Here is an 11,968-nt window from a genome sequence, read left to right as displayed (position 1 = left end):
AGGCTAATTGTAGTAAGTGTAACACTAAAATATAAGCCAATGCTAATTATAACGTACTCACAATCAGTAAACCGTGAACATGAATGTACATATACTCCAGCTTATAATTCACACTCCGACTTGCTCCAAAATAATAATAATAACAGTAATAATAATTTACACAGCGGGATTAAAAATTTCTTAATTTTGTGATCTTAATTCTATCAATTAACCTAGCAACAAGCCATACAAGCTATGATTTCTCGGATTTCATAAGGAAAATCGAAATCCCAACAAAATATTAGAATGGTATTACATCCATTCCATATCATTAAAAAAAAAAACACTTCAACCAAACATCCCTGAATGGTACAGTACTCCTGTAGTCCTGTATTCCTGTAATGAATTTTTAGTTAATCACTTGTAATCAAAAATAAAATCATACATAAAAATGTGTACAAACAAACTACTAACAAGTGCTTGCTATATAACAATATGGCACTCTGCAGTTTTACAGAAATTTATAACTGGTTTCTACTTTTGCTCTAAGTTTCAAGCTGCATATGAACAATTAATCCATTCCTATACAGAAAATTTGACACTCGACTATCAGACATTCTGCTTGAGGTTATATCCTCATTCCTTCGTACCCAGGTGTTGTAACTCCTCGAACTACAATGTACAAGAAATCAAAGAATATGTGTTAGTTCTGTGCAGTTTTATATGATGAACTATACAACATTTCTCAGCTATCATCTCTATAGTATTTGGAGTTGGCATAGTGTTCTGCATCCCACAAAAATGAACCAAATGCAACTGCTTCCAAAACCAGCAATCTCAATCCAAGGGGAGTAACCGAAACATCTTCATCATTCTTTGTCTTCAACTTTTTTTTACCCACGTCAGCAAGCCTGATATCTGGTAGATCAAACAAGGCTTGCATCTGCCTTTCGACCAATGACATAGCTTCTTTTGACATTGACTCTGCATAGCTCGTAAGAGTTTCTTCATCAATGTGGTTGATATATGAACTTAGATCTTTATAACAGGGCTCTTCAGCTAAGTATTCAATGAGTGTATCTTTATCCCATGTAGAGTAATCAGGAAGTTTTAGCCATGATCTCTCAAGTCGGAATCTGTGTTCAACAGTTCGCAGAACATACCCATAGACAATGGAATCAACATAAATCAATCCAAGATCTATAATGTTGATCTCAATATTAGTCACTATGGGACCTTGAAGTTGGTCATGTATCACAGTGAACAAGTGGCCTACTATCTTCTCTTGTAATCCCACAGGGTGCACAGATCTGAGTTTATCATCTTGCAATGGCCAGAATGCCACATTGCCAACTGAATTTGTCGGGGTTCTTTTTGAAAACATTGAGATGTTATTTTCCACGAATGTGTGTACGATTAAGCAGTACATTATGTCCACTGCAGTTCTTCTCCTTTTCTTCTCAGCTATTTCAATTATTCTCCTGAAATCATCATAATACAAAACTCAGTTTACTCGTGTAAGAAAACCATGTCACAAGGGCGCAAATAATTGTTTAAATAAAACCTGCTGAAGACTTGAGTGTGAAGGCTACCAGATATTCTTGTACTAAATGTCTAACATCGGTTTAATGTAGTATTAAAAAATCTAACCCTCATGGTACATTCTACATGAAATATTACACGGCCAACATAGTTGAAAAAGGATAAGTGAGTTATGTGTTTTAAGCACCTTTGCTCCCTAGCATTGAGGATGCTCTTAGAGTAGGCGACTTTGGAATTCAAAAGAAAGTGAATATAGCAAGATGAAAGCCAAAAGATACTATTTTAGCATTTATGAGGCTGACGTTAGCTCTACTTCATGGTCTTCATCAATCATAAGATGATAGTTTCAAAAATGACAGGCAAGGAAAAATATACCTGTATCGGTCATCTCTCTCATTTCGCAGCCTCACAAGCTCCTGGTTAGCAACTTCAAGGAAGAGATGTGGGGCTGCTTGCAATATTTGTATCAGATGTCGCCCAACTAAAGACTTCAAGAAAAGAGGAGCAATAGGTTTTGGATTCTTTCCAGATTGATCAGAAGCTCTCACCAAGAATCCACTTGACTTGTTCTTGTACAGTCCTGTGGCAAGCTTTCCATTGCAAAACAAACTACAGCCCTGCGTATATTGATCAAAGATATGATATAATTGGAGTGACAGAAAGACTAACATTTACTCAAATAAGCAGAAAATTTAGGATTATGAGTTTCCAAACAAGAAACTAACAGCCTACAAAGCTAAGCTAGTCTAAGTTAGTTATTTATAGAAAACAAATTCCTAATGCTACATGTAATCATGCAATTTTGAATGTTTTCTCCACCACTCCACAAACAAATTAAAATGTACACTGGCCTGTTAACTTCAGATTGATATGAGTTTAGGACCAGTACAAGTGCTTTATTCACACTTAACAATTAAACTCAGAGTGCCCATTTGCAACATTTGCAACAGCAAAGTAACAATAATTTGCTCTCACTCTTTCATTATCTTCAAAGCATTGAATCAAGGATCTTCTACAATTTTATTTGAACAATATCAAATTATCAATGCTTCAATTCTTTGCCTGTCCCTTTTAACCAACTTTTGACCATGCAGTCTCCCACATGTAACAAGTATCTATTTTATGGACATGTAGAAAAGGCTATGCACATAATAAAACTAGTGTTGCTTTGAGTTTGCACACGAATTAAGGAGGATAGGAGAGCAAGTGTAGCAAAGTGGGTTTTTTAAGAAAAAGTCGTAAAGAAAGTGCTGCATGAGGGGCAGGGAAGGGTGAAAGTGAAAAACTCTTTAAGAAAATGGATGAGAGAGGAAGTGTTATCAACTCAAAGGATGCAACAAATCAAGCTTTGCAACAAAATTGGAAGCCTCTAGATGACAGGATGCATAAATTTAGATTTGCAGTATTTGCCAAGTTTAAAAGAAACCAGCAGAAACGGATTTGGAAACAGCCTAACTGATAAACAGGAGTTAGTAGAAGCAAAATTTGATTGCCAGAAACATGTCGCCAATCCATCAATATCTTAATTACATAATTACCAGAAAAGCATATAGAGCTTTCATGACAAAGAACAGCAACTTAAGGTTGCAAACAAAATCTAGATAACTAAGACCAAATGAACACACTTTTGTAAGGTAAAGAACATTACAATCGAGCTTTGAAACAAAAACTTGACATAGGAAATCGCTGGCAGTGATTACTCCCTCATTTCTCTACACTCCTATTGACATTGTGAACATCAAAAGTTTTCACATTGGTAATCAAAGAATTGGGGTTGGCAGGTATATACTTCACAACTTTATTCATAAAAATTATACTCAACAGGAGTAACTTTATTCAGGCATCATTTTTATTCATTAGAAGATCCATAAAGTACAAAACAGAAAAAATGCAGAGAACACAAATACCACATGATTTGTCAAAACTAGACAATGTACCCTGATTTCCCTATACAACTAGTCTCAAAGACACTGATTTTGTACTCAAAAGTCATAAGACTCATAACCCTTAACCAAAATCTACTACACAACAAATTCTCCTCTACTCATCGCTCATCTCAATTGCAAGTTAGAATCTACAAATATGCTTCAATCAGCCAAGTTATATCCCCTACTACCACTATACATTTCTATGCTACTACAAGGATATTATATTATCCGATTGCTTTCAAACTCTTTATAATACAGCTAACATTATCAAATAGCAATATCTAAATTCCACCAAGATAATATACAATTAGTAGAAACTAAACCTTACTTCCTTATAGCTAGATGATAAAGAAATTCCTCAAAAGAACAATAGTAGACAAAAACAATCATATGAAAGAAAATGAACAAATGGTTGGAAATAATAGATAAAACAAGAAACCCATTCAATTCAAGATTACAAGAAAGTGGTTCAAGGTTAACTATCAAGCTTCTTGTCATACCCACAACACGAAATTGATACCAAGAAAGCGAAATTTAAGTTCAATTCTCAATACTACTTACCATAATCATGATACATAACCTTTGCACATTCTAGCTTCTGCACATATATTCTAAACACTCCCTCGACACGAAATCAATAGTCACGATGATAGTGTAATTTAGTGTCGTAATGTCACATAGAATTCGGGCGAAGGGTGTAACAAATATAATAATACAGTACAAAAGAAGATTCTAACATTTTCAATCAAAAGATAGAAATAATGCTTTTCAACTACATTACAGCGCCAAAAATGCCAAATAAAGACAATTTTAACAAACATCACCTAAAATATGTTACTACAAAAATTTATCACAAGATTATAATAATTTCCTATTATAGAAACAAAACCCAGAAAGAATTATGTTGAAAATGCATAAATACTAACATTAAGAACAATTATAATGGCGTCAAAATAGGTAATTGTATTAGTGAAATATAGTGTAAAATCTAACTTACTTTGTTAGAATTTGCAGAAACAGGAAGAAATGAATATTTGTAATCTGACACTTTCTTGAGTTGAGGTGAACGATAAGAAGCAGTTGATGGTAAAGCTACGAAAGCGTCGCAAATTGCACCGGAAACCGCCATTTTTCTCAGGAGAAAGCGTCGGAGTTTGTGTAGATTTTGTTCAAGTGTAGAAAATTCTTAAGTTTTGGATTTTTGTGAGAGAATCTCGTTTTGTTTTTTTGGGTGAAAGGAGAATCTCTTATATAGGCAAAATGATATTTGCGATTTTGCTTATTACACATTGCACATTTGCACGTAACTTTATCAGCCAATAATCACAATTTCATAAAGAGTAGGCAAAAAACATGTTATATTATCTAATTAATAATCCACATTTGAGATAATTTTCTTACGTATTAACATAAATATGTAAAAACATGAAGCGCTCATAAAGACCACGTGATCTAACATGTTGGTTATTGATTTTTATTTAGCTGAAATGAATTAATTGTACTGCATGGAAATTATTATTTTTTTTTCACTAAATAATGTGAAGCGAACTGGATCTAAGATAAGATTGGTGAATTCTTACAAGCTTTTGTGTGTATTTTATAACATCAATTCGTCCCGATAGCAAAGAGGTTTGACTTCCCTAATGATAATGGAAAGATGACACATGTAATAGGAATATTTATTCAATTTATAAACCCGCATATCTAGGAATTTACTACGACCCTAATGAGTATTTCTATCTAAGAAAGTGTAAAGATACAAATAATATATTGTTAAGTACTTCCATTTAAAAAAGTATTGCAATTAAATTATTAAAAATTAATTGTAAATAAAAATAAAATAATAATAACAATAATAATAATAATAATAATAATAATAATAATAAAAAAACCCTTAGGTAAGGAGATGGTATAGAGAGTAATTATTATTATTATTATTATTATTATTGTTATTATTATTATTATTATTATTATTATTTCTTATAGGTAAAGAGAAGGATCTAAACACGCTGAAATCTCTCACAAGTCCAACTCGCAAAATAGGTCCCCTGAAAATGGGAGGAAGGACAAGGGAATCCCCACCCCCAACTCTCCAAGTTAGAGGTTGGCGATATAATATTGGTAAGCTGTCCAGGTTATCCCATCCTTCCCCATCCAAAAAAAAATTAACAGTAAACAAGACAAAATGTCAAAAACCATTCATATACTGCCACAAATATTAGCAGCAAAGGTGAAAAGTTGAAGCTAATCATGCCCTTTTAAACTAATAAGGGCATGACAAACAAGACGCAAAAATCTTCCATATACAGCTACATTATCTTCCTCAGAATTATATTTTGGCAAATTTTGACTGTATGCATTCTGCAGAGGTATGCTAATGACTTCAAGTAACTACTATGTTAGCTTATGCTTCGTAAAATTTTGCTGAAGCATGACTCGGATCTTAGCGACCACTCTAAACTTGACCTGTTTTTTACTTTCACTAATCATATGACGTTCAGCTCGGTTATTTGAGGTGAGATAAAAAGTCACAATAACATATTGACATTAAAACAGGACTGTCAAAACAGCACTTCAAACTAAATAACATCGACTGACCAACCCGGCCAGCAAAAAAACACAAATAGCACATAACCAAAGAACACTTCAAACTCGAAAAAACAAAAAAGATTGGCCTACCCAATTAACCTGGATGTCTTAACCACAGCTGATACAACATATTTGGTACTTTAACTTGGGTACTTGCTATACAGGTTTCTACTTTTACTAGTTTCAAACTTCATATGAACAATTAATCCATTCCTATACAGAAAATTGAACACTCGACTTTCAGACATTCTGCTTGAGGTTGAATCCTCATTCCTTCGTACCCAGGTGTTGTAACTCTTCGAACTTCAATGTACAAGAAATCAAAGAATGTGTTAGTTCTGTGCAGTTTTATATGATGAACCATACACCATTTCTCAGCTATCATCTCTATAGTAGTTAGAGTTGACATAGTTTTCTGCATCCCACAAAAATGAACCAAATGCAAGTGCTTCCAAAATCAGCAATCTCAATCCAAGGAGAGTAACGGAAACAACTTCATCATTCCTTGTCTGCAATACTTTTTTACCCGCGTCACCAATCCTGATATCTGGTAAATCAAACAAGGCTTGCATCTGCTTTTCTATCAATGACATAGCTTCCTCTGATATTAGAGTTGCATAGCTCTGAAAGGTTTCTCTATCCATGTCCTCGACATATGACCTTAGGTTATAATAGGACTCGCCATTAACCTTACTAGGCTTTTGTAAATCTTTATCAGCTGCGACTTGAATGAGTGCAGAATCCCATGGAGAGCCTTCTGGAAATGGATTCTCAAACCTGGTCCAATTACTAAAGTCTTTAGGAATAGTATTCAATGCTCTCTCAAGTTGGTATCTCTGTTCAGCAATTCGAAGAACATACCCATACATCATGGAACCAGCATACACCAATCCAAGTTCAATAATGCTGATCTCAATATTAGTCAACGTGGGACCCCGAAGTTGGTCATGTATCACAGCAAACAAGTGGCCTACTATCAAATCTTGTAATCCCTTCGAGTGTACAGATCTGAGTTTATCCTCTTGCAATGGCCAGAATGCCACATTGCCAACTGAATTTGTCGGGGTTCTTTTTGAAAACATTGAGATGTCTTTTTCCACGAATCTGTGTACGATTAAGCAGTACATTATGTCCAATACATATCTTCTCCTTTGCTTCTCACTTCTTTTAATTAGTCTCCTGAAATCATCAAACTACAGAACTCAGTTTACCTATGTCTAGTCAGATCAAAATCAGAGATCAAACAAAGGAATACATCAACTTTTGCACAAAAAAGCACTCAAACAAGTGAGTTAAGAAGGTTCCTGTTGTCTATTTTTTTTTTTTTACAGTTGCTACAGATGTCTAGTGTAGACTCTTGTTCATTCATCTGAAAAGCATGGGATGTCAATGTAAGAAAAGCACCAGTATTAATACTGAGTTAAGAAGGTTCCTGTTGGTCTAACCTGGTGAGAATGCCACAAAATAAATGCAGAATGAACAAAGAACCAGGAAGACGAAACAAAGGAATGAAGGATGAGGTGAGAGGAAAGGGATGTACACAGGTTTGGAAACCTTGTCACAAGGGTGCAAAATATTGTCTAAACTAAAAAAAGTAAGACATAAGTGTGAATGCTACGTTCTTGTACTGAATTGGTTTAATGTATTAAAAAATCTAACCCTCGTGTACATTTGCATGAAATATTACACAGACAACACAATGGAAAAAGAGATAAGTAAGGTAGAAAGGGTAGAAGGAATTCAAAGTAGTCCCATGCAAAAATAGTATACTCTGTAGGTGACTACCACAGTCCACAGCAAGCAGAAAAACCAAATTGGTTGATGCAAATGAATGTAAAAGTTATTGTTGCAAACAGACTTCAATTCATTATATTAATATATCGTTGAAATGATGTCAGTAATTCTGAAATATTTAAAAATCCAAATCTTGAGTAGTTACAGCCAGGAGGGAAAATAAAAATTGCAAGGTGGATATGTGGGTTTGAAATGATGTCATTATATTAAATACAAAGTATATTGTTTCATAACCTGTTATAAATTGCAGATATAAAAATGACTTTAGGGGAATAACATCCTAATTTATTTCTTCATATAAATGTGCAATACCACTCAATACCGTTCCTCACTCCCACTGACTTTACTATCTACCCTCCCCATATTATTTTTTTGCTTCCTACAAATGCTCGGCATTTCCAAAACACTTTCTCCCTACTTTTTTTATACCCCAGCACACCACTTGTCAAACATTGACTGACCAAAAAAAAATATGACAACCATTCTCCATGCCACATTTCAAGCATTGTTTTTCTTTTGATTGGGGAGGGTGCCCCAAAACCCAAGCATCATCCTCCCCCACCCCCCCCCCCCCCCTCCCCTTTTTTATTGGGCAACACATCCACAATGATGGAGAGGCCAAAAAGAGGAGAGAGAGTGCATTTAGGCACCTTTGCTCCCTTGCATTGAGGATGCTATTATTAGACTAGGCGACTTTGGATTTCAAAAGAAAGTGAATATAGCAAGATGAAAGCCAAAAGTTACTACTTTAGCATTTATGAGGATGATGTTAACTCTACTTCAATAAGATGATAGGATTTCAAAAATGACAGGCAAGGAAAAGTATACCTGTATAGGTCTTCTTCAGCTAAAAATGGTGGAAATGATTTGTACATGTCAGCTCTCTCAGTTCGCAGCCTCAAAAGCTCCTGGTCAACAGCTGCAAGGAGGAGATGTGGGTTTGCTTGCAATATCTCTGTCAGCTGTCTCCCAACATAAGAGTCCAAGGAAACAGGAGCAATAGGTTCCGAATTCTTTCCAGAATGATCGGAAGCTCTCACCAAAAATCCACTTGAATTGCTCTTGTCTGAACCTGTGGCAAGCTTTCCATTGTAAAACAAAATACATCCCTGCATGATTCAAGAAATGATATAATTGGAGTCACTGAGAGACTAACATTTGCTCAAATAAGCAGAAAATTCAGGATTATAGGTTTTCAAACAAGAAACTAACAGCCTACAAAATGTTTTCTAATGTTTTCTAACAGCCTACAAGAAACTAACAGCCTAAAAAACTAAGCTAATCTAAGTTAGATAGAAAACACATTTCTAATGTTACATGTAGTCATGCAATTTTGAATGTTTTCTCCAACACTCCACATACAAAAAGTACACAGGCCTGTTAGCTTCAGATCAACATGGGTTTAGGACCAGTACAAGTGCTTATTCACACTTTAAAGTTAAACTCAGAATGCCCATTTGCAACAGCAAAGTAACAGTAATTTGCTCTCACTGTTTCATCATCTTCAAAGCATTGAATCAAGGATCTTCTACAACTTTATTTGAACAATATCAATGCTTCAATTCTTTGCCTCTCCCTTTTAACCTTTTTTTTTTTTGATGACTTTTTCTTCACAAACAAGAATCAGAGACGGCTAGTTCCTCGACCATTCAGTCTCCCACATGTTACAAGTATCTTATTGGACTTGTAGAAAAGGCTACGCACATAATACAACTAGCATTGCTTTGAGTTGGCTGCAGTTACTATTTGCACAAGAATTAAGGATGATAGGAGAGCAAGTGTAGCAAAGTGGGTTGTGTAAGAAAAAGTTGTAAGGAAAGTGCTGCATGAGGGGCAGGGAAAGGTGAAAGTGTAAAAAATTTTAACAAAAGGGATGAGAGAGGAAGTATCTTCAGCTCACAGGAATGGATGAAAACAGAAAATGTAACCCAACTCAAAAGGAACTGAGATTAATAATAAATGGTAATCAAACTTTGCGACACAATTGGAAGCCTAGATGACAGGATGCAGAAAATTAGATTTGCAGCATTTGCAGTTTTTAAGAAAACCAGAAGAAACGGATTCTGAAACAGCCTAACTGATAAACAGAAGTTAGTAGAAGCAAAATTTGATTACCAAAAAACATGTGGGCCATGTGGCCTCAATTATGTGCAACCCATCAATAACTTCATGACAATGAACAAGTTCTAGATAGCTAAGACCAAATGAACACAATTTTTTCAGGTAAAGAACCTTAAGATCGAGATTTGGAACAGACACTTGACATGATGGACAGCTCATTTCTCTACATTGTGAGCATAAAAAATTTTCACAATGGTGATCAAAGTAATGGGGTTGGCAGGTATATACTTCAAAACTTCATTCATTTAAATTAAACTCGACAGGAGTAACAATATTCAGGGATCACCAGTACCACATGATTTGTCATAACTAGACAATGCACCATAGTTTCCCCATACAACTAGTCTCAAAGACACTGAGTTTGAACTCAAAAGTCATAGACTCATAAACCTTAACTCAACTCTACTACACAATAAATTCTCCTCCACTCATCGCTCATCTCAATTGCAAGTTAGAATCTGCGAATATGCTTCAATCAGCCAAGTTATATCCCCTTCTGCTATACATTTCTATGCTACTACAAGGATATTATGTTATCCGAATGCTTTCAAACTCTTTATCAGTCGCTTTTAGTAACTATAAGGATAAAAAACCAACTAGCATTATCAAATAGCAATTTCTAAATTCTGATAATAGACAATTAGTTGAAATAAACCTTACTTCCTTATAGCTCGATGATAAAGGAAATCCTAAAAAGAACAACAGTAGACAAAAATAATCATATGAAAGAAAATGAAGTAATGAACAAATGCTTGGAAATTATAGACAAAACAAGAAACCCATTAAATTCAATATTACAAGATAGTGGTTCAAGGTTAACTATCAATCAACTAATGCAAGCTTCCTGTCATACCCACAACACAAATTTAATACCAAGAAAGCGAAATTTAAGTTCAATTCTCAATGAACAGTTAACCCAGTAATACTACCCACCATAATCATGATTCATAACCTTAGCACATTCTAGCTTCTGCACATATATTCCAAACAGTCCCACGATACGAAATCAATTGTCACGTCGATAGTGTAACTTAAGCTCGTATAATGTCACATAGAATTCGGCCTAAGGGTGTAACAAATATATATAATACAAAACAAGATTCTAACTTTTTCAATCAAAAAATACACACAATTCTTTTGAACTACATCACAGTGCCAAAAATGCCAAATAAAGACAATTTTAACAAATATCAACTAAAAAAATAGCAGGAAGAAATAACTACAAAAAGTAATCACAAGATTTTAATATTTTCCTATTACAGAATGAAAATCCAGAAAGAATTATATTAAACATGCATAAATATTAACATTAAGAACAAATAAAATGGCATCAAATTACATTAAAATGGGTAATTGAATAAGTAAAAAATACTGAAAAAACTTACTTTATCAGAATTTGCAGAAATAGGAAGAAATGAATATTTGTAATCTGACATTTTCTTGAGTTCAGGTGAACGAGAAGAAGCGGTTGATGGTAAAGCTACCAAAGCGTCGCAAATTGCACCGGAAACCGCCATTTTTCTCAGGAGAAAGCGTCAGAGTTTGTGAAGATTTTCTTGGAGTGTCGAAAAATCTTAAGATTTGGATTTTTGTGAGAGAATCTCGTTTTGTTTTTTTGGATGAAAGGAGACTCTTATATAGGCAATGATATTCGCGATTTTGCTTATTACACACATAAACACATTGCACATTTGCACGTAACTTAATCACCAATAGGTCATGTTATCACAATTTCATACTTCGTATATAGTAAGCAAAAAAATATGTTATAGTATTATCTAAACATTTTATTATTTTGGATCTCACTAACGAATGTCCCGAAAGGTTGGATTACCATTTAAAATATTATCTAAAGTGGTATTAATTTGGGAAAACATGACAAAATCACACGTCGATCAGTGTAATTAATGTTCATTTCAATTTAATCTTTCTACTTTTAGCTAGCTTATTCAATGCCCCGGGGCGTTCGTTAACTTTTGCATATTATTTTTAAAAGTAAAAATGAAGATAAATAA

At 34.3% G+C, this 11,968-nt stretch overlaps 2 protein-coding genes across 2 annotated transcripts; both read right to left on the bottom strand.

Annotated features, from left to right (window-relative positions):
- Window positions 1–724: 724 nt before the first annotated feature.
- LOC145599106 (UV-B-induced protein At3g17800, chloroplastic-like) lies at window positions 725–4,578 on the bottom strand. The gene is made up of 3 exons (XM_081655518.1): window positions 4,447–4,578; window positions 1,897–2,138; window positions 725–1,460 (listed from the first exon to the last, which is right to left on the bottom strand). The coding sequence occupies exons 1-3, from the start codon at window positions 4,576–4,578 to the stop codon at window positions 725–727; spliced, it is 1,110 nt and encodes a 369-aa protein (XP_081511644.1).
- A 1,834-nt stretch (window positions 4,579–6,412) lies between these two features.
- LOC145599105 (UV-B-induced protein At3g17800, chloroplastic-like) lies at window positions 6,413–11,470 on the bottom strand. The gene is made up of 3 exons (XM_081655516.1): window positions 11,339–11,470; window positions 8,661–8,941; window positions 6,413–7,217 (listed from the first exon to the last, which is right to left on the bottom strand). Exons 1-3 carry the CDS (start codon window positions 11,468–11,470, stop codon window positions 6,413–6,415), a joined length of 1,218 nt encoding a protein of 405 aa, XP_081511642.1.
- Between the last annotated feature and the right edge of the window lie 498 nt (window positions 11,471–11,968).

The sequence above is a fragment of the Chenopodium album genome, chromosome 20, assembly GCF_948465745.1.
Source record: "Chenopodium album chromosome 20, dcCheAlbu1.1, whole genome shotgun sequence".
In the NCBI taxonomy this organism is placed as follows: domain Eukaryota; kingdom Viridiplantae; phylum Streptophyta; class Magnoliopsida; order Caryophyllales; family Amaranthaceae; genus Chenopodium; species Chenopodium album.
Note: the sequence above shows the minus strand (reverse complement) of the source record. Positions and strands in the feature narration are given on the sequence as shown.

Coding starts and splice junctions, on each gene's coding strand:
- LOC145599106 (XM_081655518.1), bottom strand. CDS start 4,578: ATGGCGGTTTCCGGTGCAATTTGCGACGCTTTCGTAGCTTTACCATCA. Junction 2,139..4,446: donor TTTCTGCAAATTCTAACAAA/GTAAGTTAGATT, acceptor CAATATACGCAG/GGCTGTAGTTTGTTTTGCAA. Junction 1,461..1,896: donor GAGAGAGATGACCGATACAG/GTATATTTTTCC, acceptor TGATGATTTCAG/GAGAATAATTGAAATAGCTG.
- LOC145599105 (XM_081655516.1), bottom strand. CDS start 11,470: ATGGCGGTTTCCGGTGCAATTTGCGACGCTTTGGTAGCTTTACCATCA. Junction 8,942..11,338: donor TTTCTGCAAATTCTGATAAA/GTAAGTTTTTTC, acceptor TGAATCATGCAG/GGATGTATTTTGTTTTACAA. Junction 7,218..8,660: donor GCTGAAGAAGACCTATACAG/GTATACTTTTCC, acceptor TGATGATTTCAG/GAGACTAATTAAAAGAAGTG.